Raw genomic sequence first — 16,382 nt, 5'->3', positions numbered from 1 at the left:
ATTTTTAGCTACTGCACGTGCACACTCAAAAAGATTACCAGTCTTCTCTCTGTAGCCGTATTCGGTCGAGTGCAATCAGGATGCCTAAAGTATACTCGATGGCTTAAGTGTATTTATACCACAGATTTTTTAGATGTTACATGCAAATGACAGCATTGCCTCTGCACACAGGACCTTGCTGTCTAAGGGGGGGGGGGGGGGGTTTGCAGTTCAAAAACATACAATACCAAATGGGCTTCCCTGGGACAAACCATAGGCAATAATCTGGGAAATGAGATCGATCGATGGGGGGGGGGGGGGGGGGGTGATTCAAGTTGCTGTAGATGCATGTGTGGGTTTGCAAAGACATTTAATGCCCTTCTTGGGGGTTGGGGGATGGGGGATGGGGAGGGGTATACTTGTGCAAGAAAGCATGCCCTTCGTTTAACAGAAAGCTACACACACACTCACCACTGCTCAGCCAAGCCACTTCAAATCTACTTAAAGAGTAGTATGAGGAAAGTACTAAGGAAAAGGACTACTGACATTAAGCCCATTTCATTCTGTTGAGATTTAACAAGTAACAAATTAAATTATTCATGAGACTATACACCATAAAGTGGAACACTATATAGTGTCCTGAGCATGCCATAGCACCCATCCTGACATATTACATATTACAGTTTGCAACAAATAGCATTATGTATACCACGATCAGTTAGTTATTTTGAGTTCTGCTTTGACAAATATCCTGTGGCCATGATTATGACAGCATTGTGCAGGCTTTATGGCATATAGTTTATATAGCAACAAGTATTACTGAAATTTTAATAGATTCCAATCGACAAAGTTATTGTACTGTCAACTAGAGTAGGTACCAAAAAGGCTTTTATAAGCATTGTTTTACGTTAGACCAATCAGAAGTGTGTCGGGTGAGTCAACTGCCAATCAGAAGAGAGCCTGTGCATATCCATTACAGAACAGGCAAGTTCAAGCTCACTTGTTTATAAATGACACAATGTACATCAAAATAAATTATATTCCCATTTATACATTGTTAAAAAAACAGAAAAAATGGCTTAATGAACACTTGAAATGTAAATAAAGTTCTTCCACTGAGGGTTTTGATCACACTTTATATGTCCCTGAAAATGTCATTAAAAAGGCTTGGTGAAACATTGAAGAGGCATGACCAATGCCCTATTCTTCAAAATGTATTTTGTGGGGTAGAAAAATTAGCTTTCCTTCATTCGGTTCATAAATGTAAGCATCAGACATAGCTAGCATGGTGCTAGTCCCAGTTACATTAGGCACTCATGAGATAACAGTATGGTTATACTAAAATAGTTTTAGGGTTTTTTTTTGCTCACACAATGGATATATGCCCCATAGATGCATTGCCGTAAAGAATTCTTATGCCATTGAAACTAACAGAACTAATGCAAGAAGGTAATATATGTGCACAGATATAGTCTGCTATGTGTATGAAAAAAAAAAAAAAAAAAAAACCTACAAAAAAGAATTAATGTTTTTAAGGGATCACATTATATTGGACATGGGCTCTGGCCAGGAGGCCCATATAACAGCATGTGATTTGCCATAGCATCGTTCAGGGTGGGGAGGTTTCATTCGGCAAGGCTATCCCTGCCTCATCATTAGCCGCATAGGTGCTTCAGTGCTCTGCCACAATGAATGCCCTTACAGAAATAAAATGTACTAGAATATTTTCAAAATAAATTATCATAAAGAGCAAAAATATATTGCAACTAAAAATGGAACCCTTCAAAATATGTGGGAAAATATATTTTCATTTTCTGATATCTGATATCAAAATATATTTTTCCAAAATACATTACTGTGAATATATTTACTTTCCGAAATATCCTCATGTTTATAATATGTTGTAGCACATTTCATATCTGTAAGGATGTGCTGCTCGGCTGCAGTAAGGCAGAGAAGTGGCAGCTGCCAGTATGCATTGTGCTAACGGGAACCTTTCTGAACTGACAGAACAAACCAAGTGGTTATGAAGTTTGTACACCTCTATTCATGAATTATTTTTTACCCATCATCCGTAAGTTATTTTACCCATATCCAGGGCATATAGCCCATTTGTGCTAAATTTGTGCCTAATAATTAATGCGGTAAGGTAAAAGAGCTTCAAGAGCATCGCTGAAGGTAATCGATAAACTTCTTTTCAGCAACATACAGGGCATGACTCGGTGGCCTGGCCAGGATCCAAGAGAAACAGCATCTCCAAGTGACGGAAAACGCAAACACGGTCAAAGGCTGACATGGGAAATGCACCTGCTGACTGCAGTGCATCATCTGAAAAGCCATTTTACAAATCTAAATTTGATTCTATTTGGGATAAATATTGCAATAAAAGGTAAAAATAGATGCATATAAACCAGCTCTGTGTGTCTTTGCATGAGTTACAATGGCATAAGAAAACTGTGGCACTTTAACACGTATCCTAGGGAGCATCAACATTTTAAATATTTTTTATTTATGCTTAAATCAGTTAAAACGTGTCTTTTACACCAAAATAAAAACAGATTATTTATATTGGGATGGTGGAAATGAGAAAGATCACTTGATATCTTACTCGACTGTAATAAATCCATTTCATTTCCAAGGACAAATGTGGCATATTTGCTTGTGATCCCTCCCTGTTGGAGTAATTTTGCTGTAGTAAATCCCTGTGGCTAAAGCACCTTAACTGGACCAGTGGCGGCTTTATGTAATAGTATGAGATCAAGTCAAGAGCATCGCAGAAAGGGACAAAGGATTACTGCTAAGAATTCATCGGAGTAATAATGTAACTGAGTAATGCACAATAAACATAGCACAACAACCAGTATTAGCTGAGCTACAATATTTAGGGGATTTTAGACATACAGGAGAGCCTCGCCCAAGCAGGTGGGAATGGTGCCCTGATTTTCCTGAACGGGGAAATCTGTGAGAACTGTACAAGGCTTCACAGATGCAAAAGATCTATGCATAAAGTAGGAGTATGTTTTAGGCACAATACAACTGTGGTTAAAAGCTACTGAAATAAACATGTGATTACTTTATACATTTACACAATAATACAACAAACTATGGACTAATGTGAGTATTTCTCTGACCCTGGGTCATCAATAAGGGAGAGTCAGACAGGGAAAACAGAGTCTCCCATTTCAGCTCCTGTGAGATTTTTTTAATGGCAGATCTTAGGAATCTTTGGAACTGTTAAAACTTGGCAACCTGTTCTCACTATTCATGAAAGTCACACAATAAATTTCCTGAAGTACTTAAGGCCAAAACACATACGCTATTCACATATGCCCAAATGAATGAGACTTCCAACATTTCTCTTCGTTCTGAAGATCAATGCAATTTTAAGTTGAGGGCTTAGGTATTTAGGTTTTTTTAGTAATGATTAACAAGGCAACATACAAGCATACTAATGTTTTTTTTTAACCAATCCATCCTTCAGTCTTAGGGCTCTGCCTTTTCCCCTCGTTTTAGACTGGTGAGAATAATGAAACGGGTATCCACAAAAAGCAAGCACACTTTCCCTTCTAAAGCTGCTAAACTAATACGCCTAAAAAAATCTGTACAACGTTTTAAATACTGTATTTACAGAAATAAACATTTTGTTTCCTTAATCGCTTTCTCATTCCCAAAGGGCATTCCTCTGAGGTGAACGTAAAAAAGCACATTAAGTGGCTCTTTCCCCACTTTGAATGGCAGGAATAACAAATTAAAGGCAACAAGCATATTGCTATGGCTATATTAAATTGGTTTGCAAAGGACAGCTAGCAGCATTTTCTACCTAGCCACTTGCATTTATATCCCTTATAAAACATTTCACATTCTAGGATTCATATTTATTTTTTTCAGCGCAATACGCAGACCAGTGAGGTGGATTTTACAGGAGGTTCGAGAGATGAAAACAAGGGCCTGTCAATCATTAGCTCTTCAGAGCACATCAAACATCATTTGCAATGAATGGCTTGTGCTGCAACATTCATTATCTAGGGCATAACTGCATGCCAGCTTTGAGTTTCTCTTCATGAATAAAAAAAAGTAAAATAACACTAAGGTGGACAAAGTTGACTTTCTTTCATGACTTTGAAATTGTTGCAATAACAATGGTCTGAAACTGCCCTTTATGCAAAAAAAAGAAGAAAATAATGGAATAAAAAATAAAAATTGAATAAAATATTCATCATGGCCATTCAGCTACACACGAAGATCACTTGAAGGCAACACACGGAAAAATCCATGATAAAGATATTCAGCATTCAATTGAGCCACAAAGATTTCTGGGTAAGTGAAACCCTTCTCATTTTCTTCCGTCAAAGCACATCTATTTTGAAAGAATGAATAAAATGTATGTGGGAATTGCATACATTTCGCTGTGGTAATGGGGGGGAAAGTTTGAGTTCTAGGTTTGAAAGCCACCCTGCAGTGTTCTACTGAACGTAACCTCTCAGGTCGAACCTATTTGGAGTTTACTGGAGAAACGGTAAACGCCCTATTCTTTTTCCTTACATTGCAATCTTCATCTCCAAACCTGATTCCCGAGAGCCCCATCCGTACCAGTCACCTTAACATCAGACAACATCACTATCTGATACTACATACGAGACAAGCTTCAAGGGAACCACAGATCTAAGTGTGGTAAAAGGTGGTTTTGCTAAAGGTAAAGGGGAAAGTTCAAAACTTCTAAATCTTCAACTGCTTGCAGAAGGATGGGCGCTCCAGGAATCAGGGTTGAAGAGGACATCCCGCGGGTAGGTTTGGGGGAGGGTGTGTTGGTGAGGGTGGGGTGGAGGTGGGGGGGTGGTGGTGCTGGAAGACCTTGGGCTGTAGGAGAGGAGTGAGGCCTAGCCTGGACTCACTACAAACCACAGCTACCTCTCTCAACATTGCTTTAAGGTTATAATGACGCTATTTTAGTGTTGTTTTTATTTCGGTGACGTTTTGCTGCACGGGCCTGGCGGGGCTGGCGGGGGGGGGGGGGCGTCTTGCGTGGATCTACTGGCCCAGGAAGTTGATGCTGGCCTTGACGCTGCGGGAGGTTGCCACGTCCACGGCCATGGCGCGGATCTCGGTGTCGCCGAACTGCATGAGCGTCTGGATCTCCCGGCGTGCCGCGGGGCTCTCCGTGCCGCTCACGTCCAGCCGCAGCGTGCCGCACTTCCGCACGCCGGCGTCGCTGATGAAGCCCACCTGCTCGCGCTCCGAGCAGTAGACGTTGATGACGATGACCTGCTGGGACGGCTTGGCGGGCGTGTAGCTGCGCTTCACCGTCTCGCCCAGCGCCACCGACTGGTCGCAGGCGATGAAGGTGTCGAAGACGTCGGTGCACCAGCGCGTGCCGTCCTTCACCAGCATCTTGTCGGGCGGGTGCTTGCCCTCCACGTAGCGGTTGAGCACGCCCACGCCGTAGGTGAGGGGCGAGCGGCGCACTTTGATGACGCCGGGGTCCAGGCCGAACAGCACCGCGCCCTTCAGGATGGTCAGGCCCACGTCGTGCGGGATGATGATGCGGCTTCGGCCCTGCAGCATGGTCTGGATGGCCTGCTGCAGGAGTGGCGACTCGGCGAAGCCGCCCACCAGGAACAGGAACTTGATGTTGGTCACCTCGGGCTTCTCGAAGAGCTCGCCTGGGAAGGGGAGAGGGAGCGTGGGGGGTTAGCGCACCTGACCTGAATGGTATGAGCTGTGTAAGAATTGACACATCCTTTCAGTAAGCACATGTCCCGTTGTCTTCCTTCTTGAAGCATGAACAACATGGATTACCACTATACTCCACCTATGTAAACCAATTATAAAATATGTGCAAGAATTTTTGTTTCAGTTACATTAAGTTACATTATGTTTTATGCCATTTGGAAACCTGAAATCGGAATGCTACTATACCTGTACAAAATGTTCCCTTCTTTTGTTTTATGAAACCAGCTCTTAGGAAGGTGTGGTATAATTACATGCATCTTAAAACATCCAGTGACTTTTTTTTTTTTTACTGTGCAAGGTCTGTCTTGATCTTTTGTCTTAAAAGACAACAGCAAAGATAATGGTTTTGCATTTTCCACCCAAAGTTTGCCATTTGTTTTTTGACCCAGCTCCAAAGAAATCAGACAGCCAGATGGACCAAACAGATACTTGTAGTAAGATAATGTGATTTGCCTTCTCGTTTCAAAAACACAGCATGAATTATTAATGGTACTGTTGATAAGAGGCTGAAATCCATCTAGCGTGCAGTGGTTGTGGCCTCACAGGGCTTCCGCTGTGTGAACTCACCACCAGACTGTTACTACTGCAGGCAGTCAGTGTTACTGAGCACAGTAACATAGTTCCATGAACATAGCAGTTCAGCCAATGATGGGACAAGCAAGGAGTCAGAAAACTAAAAACGGGTGGGGCTACTAAATAAACTAGTGTGTTACTTATTTAGGCCAATCGCTGTGCTTTGCCGTGGAGAGCAAAACATTTTTAATTATTCAAACAATCTGAAATGTGTTTGGCTACACCAATGTTATAATAACAGCTGTGCGACTGAGGTTGTACTCCAGGGGGCACCACTGAGCTGCTAGTCTGATTAAAACACATTGAGGGCTTCAGTTTCCCTATACGACTGAATTTACCATCATTGTTCACAGAATTTAAAAACGCAAGACATTCATCTGAAAACATTTTCTATGATATGCTATAAAATATGACTAGCACATAAAACATTTCCACCCATCTCAGTAGATACATATTTTTATTTGTTCTTTATTAGTATAAATGAGTATATAGTGCTTTTCAGGTGATAAAACAAAGGTGGATGAATAATAGGCTGCAGGATAGATTATGTTTATGTATTATGCATAGATAATTCCATGGCTGGGCTTGTTGCTTTATTGCACATTTATTTTTATTTGTTAGTCAAATTCATTGCTGCATGAATGACAAATGGCCTCCAGTGGCATGGTCGTTTGGATGAAATCCGTCAGCAATTCAGCGCAAAACACCCAATATTTCGGCTTACAAGGACGCGTGTTCAGATTTGCTGAATCATCACCGAGATCGACCGCTACACAATGGAGTGGACAAGTGTATACACACACACACACACACACACACACACACACAGGCGGACACACGCGGGAACACTAACCCAGGTGCTGGATGATGTGGTCGATGGTGGGCTTAAAGAGGGCGTTCATCGCGTCCGGATTCATCCGCAGCATACCCTGGGACGACCATTTCACAAAGTCCACACTGCAGGAAGGAGCGAGAGACACACACCCCAAACGCGTCACTTCCCGGGACGTTACACATTAAATAAATCCAACAATGCTTTTGCTTTTTTTCCATTTTCCAAATATTTCCACAATATAAATAATAACACTTTTTTGGGAAGACATTCATTTGAAATAAGTCATTTTAGAATATTTACAACAAAAATGATAAGATTACGGTAAAGATGGTTAGATGTTGTCGTGTTGAGGGAAAAAAAAAACCCTTCCTAATGAACAGAAGCATATTACATGCTCATATTATACTGTGGTCTGTTTTCTAGTCCATTACAGACCAAGGTCATAGAGGTTATTCTAGCGATCAATACAGGAAATGGTTCAAAATATTCTCCGTATTTTATGAGGAGTAAATATAGAAATGAATGTTTCATTTTCAGACTTAAGTCTTCTGCTGCTGTAGCCTATTCACTTAGAGGTTTGATGCATTGTGTGTTCAGAGATGCTGTTCTGCATACCACTGTTGTAATGTATGAACTGCTGAATTGCTGCTAACTAGTTGTTTTTTGTTTTTTTACACCAGCCTAGAGACTGTTGTGCATGACAATCGCAGGAGATGCACCCTGTCTGCACCCTGTCTGCACCCTGTCTGCACCCTGTCTGGCACCAACAATCATTCCACGGTCAAAGTCACTGAGATCACACTTCTTCCCCCATTCTGACATTTGGTCTGAAAAACAGCTGAACCTCTTGATCAAGTCAGAATTTTTTTTTCTGCATTTAGTTGCTGCTAAATAATTTGCTGATTAAATATTTGCAATTACAAGCTGGTATACAGGTCTACCTAATAAAGTGCTCAGTGAGCACATATTACATATTGTATATAATCTATATTACATAGTTACATATAAAATAATGAACCATCAATTATAAACTTTGAAGCATACTGTATGTAATTCTCAAAACGGCAATATATTCTAGCCACATGCCAATTTCCTCCCATTAAAGCCAGCTTATTGGTTTAGCTGAGGAAGGCTTATCAATTATCGATGGGTCCCTCCTCACTGTACTCTCTCAGGTGTCTGGGCTTCCAGTTAATGACGAGATCCCTTTTCGATAAACGAGAGACCGGCCAGTACTATCGGACGAAATATCTTGATTTATGAGTCACATGACCCACAGGGGCTGATAGGGATGAGCTGATATGTGGAGAATCGCAGTCCTTAAGTGTCCGCAGGGGGGCCACAGGAGAATAAAAATCTATATTGAAGCACGTCATCCCCATTACAGCCTGGGCTACACAATGCAGCTCGCCATCAGCTGTGTTATTCATCCAATAGGGTAACACTCCGGGCTAGGGAGCAGTTATAAATGTGTCATACATTATTAATAACTGTATTAGGCGTCATTAAAAATACATCTTCGATCTTCAGTGGCCACCAACAACCGTTATAATGGTGTGAGGAAATAAAAGGCATATGTTGAAAAAGCTCCACAGTTACAATACGCACTGTGGAGAGGGGAATTCAAACAGTTCACACTGGAACCGGGCAAACGGTAAATAAACGACATTATCGGTTTCTAGTATTAATCTAGAAATCTTGACCTTCTACATTATATCATAAATATAAATAACAGTCTAAATTCAATGACATAACATTCAAATTAATGTTGGACTAAAATTAAACTGTACTTTAAGGAAGTATAACTTCATTAATAATGTTTTAATAATTTTAATTTGACGATTAATTGCATTGCTATATATTCTTAGTATTAATAGAAATATATGCAGTATATCCCAGTATAGTGTATTTATTTTATTAACAGACTCATAAAATGAGCAGTGAAAATACTATTTTCACAGAACTTAATGGAGTGTGTAATATTGTAGTGTGCGGTTATGAAAAGCAAACTGATCTCAGTTTCAATGACCGAGTTTGGCACTGCCCTTAAACCCTTAAGCGGTTTATAAACAGTCTAAAAAGCTGCTTTTCGCCAGTGACTAAAGAAATCAGTGTCCTTCTGAGCAGTGGAATGCTGTTCATTGAATTGATGGCTAACACATCCTGTTGTAAATGGCATTGACAGAGCCAATCAATCTCATGAGTTCACCTCGCATTCCTCTTTATTGGGAATGTCGCAATATCCATTAGCTGAAAACCCAACCATAGGATTGCTATTACGGAAAATTACAGGAATGATAAAAATGCTAACTCCTGTTACTAAGTCGGTTGAACTTTAGTAACATGGTGACGAAAGTCTACATCGATTATTGTAAACAAAGTAAAAAAATACACAGGAAAAAAACTCTGGTTGTGTTGTGATCAATCTGGGGACATAAATCATATTGGATAAATAAAAAATTCGCTTCTTCAGCCATTAGCAAGGTAACAGTCCCGGATAGCTTGGAATGCGCATGTACACAAATCATGAATGCACACAAGAAAGATCTGATTGTCAGGTCCCTCTCCAATGACACAGAGGGCTCCATGTTCTGGCCGGTGCCTGGCGAATAGTAAGCTTCCATACTGGCGTTTTCGTATTTCAATCATCTGTTTAGACGATCTTGACCCCTCTGGTAATTTTGGGTCAAGAGCAAGCAGCAAATTGCTATTCCGATAATAATAATTTTCCGATCGGAGAAGTCCGTCATTTGCCCCTTTTGCTAGCCACCTGTTCAACCCTATGGCGTATTGCTCATAAGTGCATGATCGGCCTACTCAATTATTGTCACTGATCGTATGCCGTTTAGTTTCCCACATTTCTTCTTCAATTTAATTCCTGTTCTGTTTTTCATTGTTTGTGCCTGTATTCAATTATTTTTCTTGCACCTGTCTCTATTGAGACGAATGACATAAAGCAAATTGAAAAATATTTTCCTTTTTATTCACGCGACTGTAGTTATGATAGCTAGAGTACTGGCACATAGTTATGGATAAACTGCATTTATAAACTGTGTTTGATGATTAATGCAATATTTTGTACCAATTTCTTGGCATAATAAATGTAAGATCAACATAAAACAAATATGAAGACCTGCTCTGAGCTCTGCTCTTCTTGCCTGTTGTCTGGAAGATGCTAGCATCTTTAGTACCCCCACCCCGCGCCACTGACCCCGCCCAACGCACCGTGCGATACGGTTTCCGGAGAATAGGACCCAGAGTAGCACTAACATTGATTATGTCGAGGAGCTCAAATATGGACCCTTCACTGATAATAAACTGCCATAGAATGTGAGCACCAATTCAGTTGCATTGGTATTTCTGTTTTTGCCGCAAATTATAACTTATCACATCAATCACATCAAGTTATCACATCAATATTGCCTATGTTTGCTAACAGATTAGTACACAACATGATTACTTTTTGTAAACATAATGAGTACACATTTTCTGTACGAAATAAAAAACTAAATAAGGAAATTGTGTGGTACAATTCTAGGTGTCTTACTGGAGGTAACATAACATCTTTGTCCAAGCAGTCCATGTTCTCATTGATTACTGTTGACAGGCAATTAATACTGTACATTAACTGTTTTCAGACAACTGCTGAAGGCTTTGTCAGATGGATTTTTTATGTTTATGCTCAGGTTCTTGTGCAAACACAATCCCTTCAGGGCAATGAAGGTTTTATCCACTCAATAGTGCTCTTCATTAATGGCCACAGACACATTCAGAGGTATGAAGTGAGCGCTGAAGTCTACCAGCAGGTTGCCTTCAATGATTTCAATCTGTTTAAGTGCAACCCAGTCAGCAGTGGCAGGAAGAGCAAGCCACACACACAAACACAGACAGACACGCACACACACACAGATGCACAAAGACACACACACTCACTCACTCATGCATACACACATGCATGCACGCACACACACACACACACGCACACACACGCACACACACGCACACGCACACACACGCACACACGCACACACGCACACACGCACACACGCACACACGCACACACGCACACACACAGAGACAAACACCCGCACACACACACACGCACACCCACGCACAACCACACACATGCGCACACGCATGCGCACACACACACACGCACACGCACACAGACTCACTTGCTCTTGCGCAGGGCGTGCTCCACGCTGTGCCCGCGGAACTTCTTGTAGTAGTCGATGAAGGAGAAGGGCAGGTTGATGTTGAGGGGGTTGGTCCTGTCTGGGGCAGCTGCTCGTTTTCGGGACTCGAACGCGATCATCAGGTCCACCCAGGCCGCTGGCCGTTTGATCTTGAACTGGTCGATGAAGTCTGGGCCAAATATTTTGCAGAGGAGCTTCTCAAATTCGTAGTCCACGCCAATCGAGCCATAGGGGCCCCCTGAGAGACACACAGGAACACCTCTCAGACTACAGTAACGCCTCCTGACTGGAGACAGATGTCTCTCGGCTTCTTGCTCATTGTAAAATTAAATTACTGGTTTTGACATTCAATAAAAGTGCAAGTCATAGCCAGGGACAAGTGAAAACCCTACCTGCATTCACATACCCTACACACGCATACATTTTCAGTTATGACAAAAACCAATCAACCAAAGACCAAATTGTAAGTTACAATATGATGAAAATAATTAAGATACAATGACTATGATAACAAAAAATAGGAAACAACTGTACTTTTAAAATGTACAGCTAGCCTATTTGTGTACACATACTGGAAGTGTCATTGTGAATCTGCAATTATAAGAAACTGTGCATCTAACCTCCTTTAGCTCTAAAACCATGGATTATTTCATATCTGATTTTATGGGCCTCACAGCTGCTTTACCCAAATGTACCTTTGTAGACTTAAAAACATCACATTTTCACTTAAAACCAAGCTCCGTGTCTGTTACTACAGTGAGGAATTTTGGCTATTATTGGAGGGTGGCTCTAATTGTTTTATATTTTTGTTCCTGGATATTAAACGAGACCTACTATTTTTAGACCCAAGAGCCTAACAGTGGTAATTACATAAAGTATGTCTTCTTTTTGAGGAGCAATAGAAAAATGTCTGGACATTTTTTTTTTTTGCTAAGAAGGATGACTCCAACCCCAGTTGTAAGGAGTTTAACATTTAACTGCTGAACAAGGTTTCCATGGTAAGAATGCTGCACAGATTCACTACAGGGTTTCCTCTGGGTACTCCGGATTCCTCACACAGCCAAAAGACATGCAGGTTAGGCTAATTGGAGAATCTAAATTGCCTCTTGGTGTACTCCTGCTGTTGCCCTTGACCAAGGCACTGGCCTCAGAACTGGAGTTCTGGGTCCCTGGGCGCCATACTATGACTGCTCCTAAGTAACTAGGCAGATGCAGAGGAGGCACTGAAGAAAGTTGAATCTAATCTACAGCTACACTCATTTGCACTGTAATACCACAGAATGAGAAACTCCAGACTATTTTTAGTATATCATTTTCATTAAAAAAACCCCAAAAGACTGGACAGCATGTCAGTGGATGTTGGCGACATTAATGGTCGTGCACGGTCACCCACGGTCACCCTACCTGAGGCTTTATACAGTTCCTTCAGGTGGCCCTCAGGCAGTCGGATCTGATGAACCGTGAGGTCCACCGTGCCGCCCCCGCAGTCCACCACCACGTAGCGATCACCTGGAGACGGGGGCAGACATGACAATTGGGGAGGAGGAAGAGGTGAGGGGAGGTGAGGGGGGGGGAGGGGGTCCCCATGATACAATCAGGCCCCGGACAGCTCTTCCCACTCAAAGAACGACCCCGTTGGGGAAACATTGACCAAGTACAATCACAAAAACACAGCACTGCCGATGCCCTTCAAACCAAGAGGGTATTTGTGACCTAGATTACCTATTCAGCTACATAGTGGAAAAAGACTCTCAAGGTAAAAGCCAATTCCCAAACAGGCCCAGATTTGGGGCTTTCAGTCTTTGAATAATATGTACAATGGACTTGCTTGAAAGACTGTACCACATATTGTTTTCCACAAGGACGGACCAATAAGCACAAAAAATATATCTTTTCAGGACAGAACTGCTCAAGAATTAACTGCTTTTTTCCTTATAATATGACATTAATTCAGTCCAATTTTATAATAGCAGAATAATTGGCTCCTTTGTTCCTTTGTTCACTCATAACTTTCAACAAAACACAAATATAGACTCATGAGGCAACCCCATTCCCCACACATCCCAAAATGTACAGCATTATTCGATGCACAGAGAAAATGAGAAATCAGACAGTGGATTGAACAGACGGGCATCCAAACGTTAACCGCTACTGTCAAGCAAGCAAAGCTAAGAATCTAGGGAGACCACTCAAAGGAACCATTGTTATCATAATGACTATTTCTACATTTTATACATTAAATTTCTATATTATTAAGGGGGGGGGGGGTGGGGGGCAGGACGAAGGAAATCTGTGTGAATGGTAGCAGCATCAGAAACAGCAAGAGCAAATACTCTGGGAGAGGGGGGGTTGGGGGTGAAAAGATAGAAAGCGAGAGAGAGCGAGAGAGAGAGACTCTACCTTCTTCCAGCTCCGACCAAAGCTCTCCTACGACATTTTCCACCAAAAAGGTGCGGCTCTGTCGGTTGCGGCGGACGAGCTCCTTGGCTGGTTATTGACAGAGAAAGAATGGCGGAGCGTAAGAGGGCAAAGCGCCGGGGGCAGAGCCGCGCATCACAAACCTCAGCAAGCGACAGGATGACAAAGTTTCAGCGGCGGAGCGAAAAAAAAAAAATAATAAAATAAAAGTGTGTGAGAGTTCTCTCAACGTTGACTAAATGTTGTAGGAACAACCTGGGAGTTATCGTATGGAGAGAGTCGAGTGGGTCTGTTTGCTGTGGATGTAAAAGTAGTGGCCCGTGCGTTATTTGTACTGCATTTCTCAATCCCTGATAATTGAACCTGTTTTTCAGATTTTGCGTTGCATTTCGACAAACTAGTAATGCTAAAAATGACAAAATTGTTCAGCAATGTTAAACAATGTTAAACATGTTCCAGCCAAAACTGCTCCCCCAGCTCCTGATTTTGTCATTACAGTGACATGTAAAGAAAAAAAAAAAGAAAAAGAAAAATATATATTAATGGGTGGCCCTTACACTGCCCGAAGGCACACATCAGAAAATGTTCAGCTCTTTGGATTTGGATGTCCCTGTGCAACACAATGATGACATTTACATATTGTTGTGAACACAGGATGAAATGTGCAATTAAACCAGGTCATTGACCACTAGAGTCTTGTAAAAAACATAAGTGTTTCCGTAAGGAAACCGCAGTCGGAAGCTGCAGTCCAGTGACCCCCCCCCCCCTCTTTTGGGACCAGAACGTCAGAGAAGGCCGTGCTCCCTCTCACATCCGTCACCAGGAGCAAACGCCACGGTGACGGGAACGCACGCCGCCCAGGGCCAGAGCAGGGCCGCAGCGTTGCAGGGACGTTACGGGGAACGTTGTGAGAGCGTTAGTATTCGGACAGACCCGACGGGTGAAATAACAGGAGGAAACGGCAGCAGATGCAGGCGGAGAGAGTGCTTTCCTCTTTCCAACAGGCCTCCCCGCAACACGAAATGCTCTCCGTTGGAAAAAGCACGCAACATCCTAACGGTCAACTTTAAACTCTGAGAGGCATTAAACTTGTGCACTTGTTAATTTTTTTTTGGCATTTTTAGTCAAAAGGAATATAAGTTTAAATATCATTCCAACATCACAACGAAAAGTAGGAATTTATACATCTCCCACTCTTCAAGGTTAAAATACTGTATTCTGGGGGCAATAAATGTATAATATGAGAAGTGTCATTTTAATTGATTCCACTGAATCATGATTATAATAATTTCCAAATGTTTTACTATTTAAATATCTCTCCATACATGTATTATTTAGCCTTTTTTTGGTCCGTCTTTATCAAGGATTTTAATTATTTTGGAGGACACCATAAATTCAAGGCTTAATTAAAGAATCACAGTTTCAAAAAGGCTGTTTGTTATTGTGAGACTATTTCAACTCTTATTCAAGACCACTTTACAAAAAACACAATGTAGAAAAAATGAAGTACTTCTCTTGGGGTTAAGTAAATATCTGTACAGTACAACAGGGAGGAACAGCACTTTATCCAGCCTCTCCAACAGTGACTGGGCTTTGACTTTAACCCACAAAATGGCAGAATGGAGCTCATTGGGACTCTGCATTCACACTGATTAAATAAGTGTTTTAAATGCACACTTAACACGATTAATAGGACAAAATGACAGGCAGTAATTGCTGACCTTCACAGTAGTCATATGGCTGTCTTCCTGTGTATGATAATGTGACCGTGAAATAATAAGCTTAAGAATAAAAGACTTTGAATTTGTCACTGAGGAAGTCCTTGTCAGTGATAGGTGCTTCAGATATAAGTTTAAGAAAATGCGTTTTATTTCAATTTAATTTATTATTATTATCTTTTTTACATTTTGTATAGTGCCAAACATATAATGTTTAGAAGGAAAGTAAAAGAAGGAACATGGTATGTTTACATTTAAATTAAAAATGGGAAAATAAATGGTTGAAACACTGAGGAAAAGCAAGGCTCTTCTCTGGAAGGATAAATCAAGTTTGAACACACAAGCCAAACCTGAACCTGCAAGAAGCATACAAGCGAATGCATACATGAGTGAAATTCAGCCCCACATCAAAAGCACGGGTAAAGCCATGGGACTGAGGTAGCAAAAGCTACCGCGCTTGCAAAAATCCAACTTATAACAAGTGCATGAAACTAATGAAATATTCAGGTTAAAGAAAGCAGTTCACACACCACATTATGAGGATGAACAGTTCTTTTGTTCCCTTCATTTTTTGGGGGGTTTATAGCATTTTCAGAGAAAGCACTAAGACAAAAATCTCATTTTGTCAGATGACCTTGGTCTTAAAAAAAAAAAAAAGAAAGAAAAAATAATATAATAGAGAATTCAGAAAAAAGGCAGTTTTTTTCTCCTCATTAATAGAAGGGTGGTGAATGCACTCTTTCTTTAACCACTAACAGAAGAGACATATGAAAAAGAACAGAAAGTGGTAGTTGGGGGCTGGGGGGGTGGGTTGTAATTAGCCCTTGATTTGCTATTGCCGTTTCATCTTGCGCTGGTAAAATGAGACTTTGGGATGAGGTGAATTTCATACAATTTATAGCAGAGATTATATAGAATATATTTCATAATTGT

At 41.2% G+C, this 16,382-nt stretch overlaps 1 protein-coding gene across 2 annotated transcripts in view; it reads right to left on the bottom strand.

The window, feature by feature from the left end:
* Positions 1–4,939: 4,939 nt before the first annotated feature.
* The window catches only part of hspa12a (heat shock protein 12A), a 42,556-nt gene continuing 31,113 nt past the window's right edge, over positions 4,940–16,382 (bottom strand). The window contains exons 8-12 of one of the 2 annotated variants that reach the window (XM_061228918.1): positions 13,714–13,800; positions 12,718–12,822; positions 11,293–11,551; positions 7,136–7,239; positions 4,940–5,639 (exon numbers count right to left, since the gene is read on the bottom strand). In XM_061228918.1, the coding sequence (XP_061084902.1) occupies positions 5,008–5,639; positions 7,136–7,239; positions 11,293–11,551; positions 12,718–12,822; positions 13,714–13,800 (1,187 nt within the window). In that variant the 3' untranslated portion in view covers positions 4,940–5,007. The remainder of the gene's footprint in view (positions 5,640–7,135; positions 7,240–11,292; positions 11,552–12,717; positions 12,823–13,713; positions 13,801–16,382) is intronic. The other variant, XM_061228920.1, reaches the window with a different exon arrangement.

Source organism: Conger conger, chromosome 18 (genome assembly GCF_963514075.1).
Source record: "Conger conger chromosome 18, fConCon1.1, whole genome shotgun sequence".
Classification (NCBI taxonomy): domain Eukaryota; kingdom Metazoa; phylum Chordata; class Actinopteri; order Anguilliformes; family Congridae; genus Conger; species Conger conger.
Note: the sequence above shows the minus strand (reverse complement) of the source record. Positions and strands in the feature narration are given on the sequence as shown.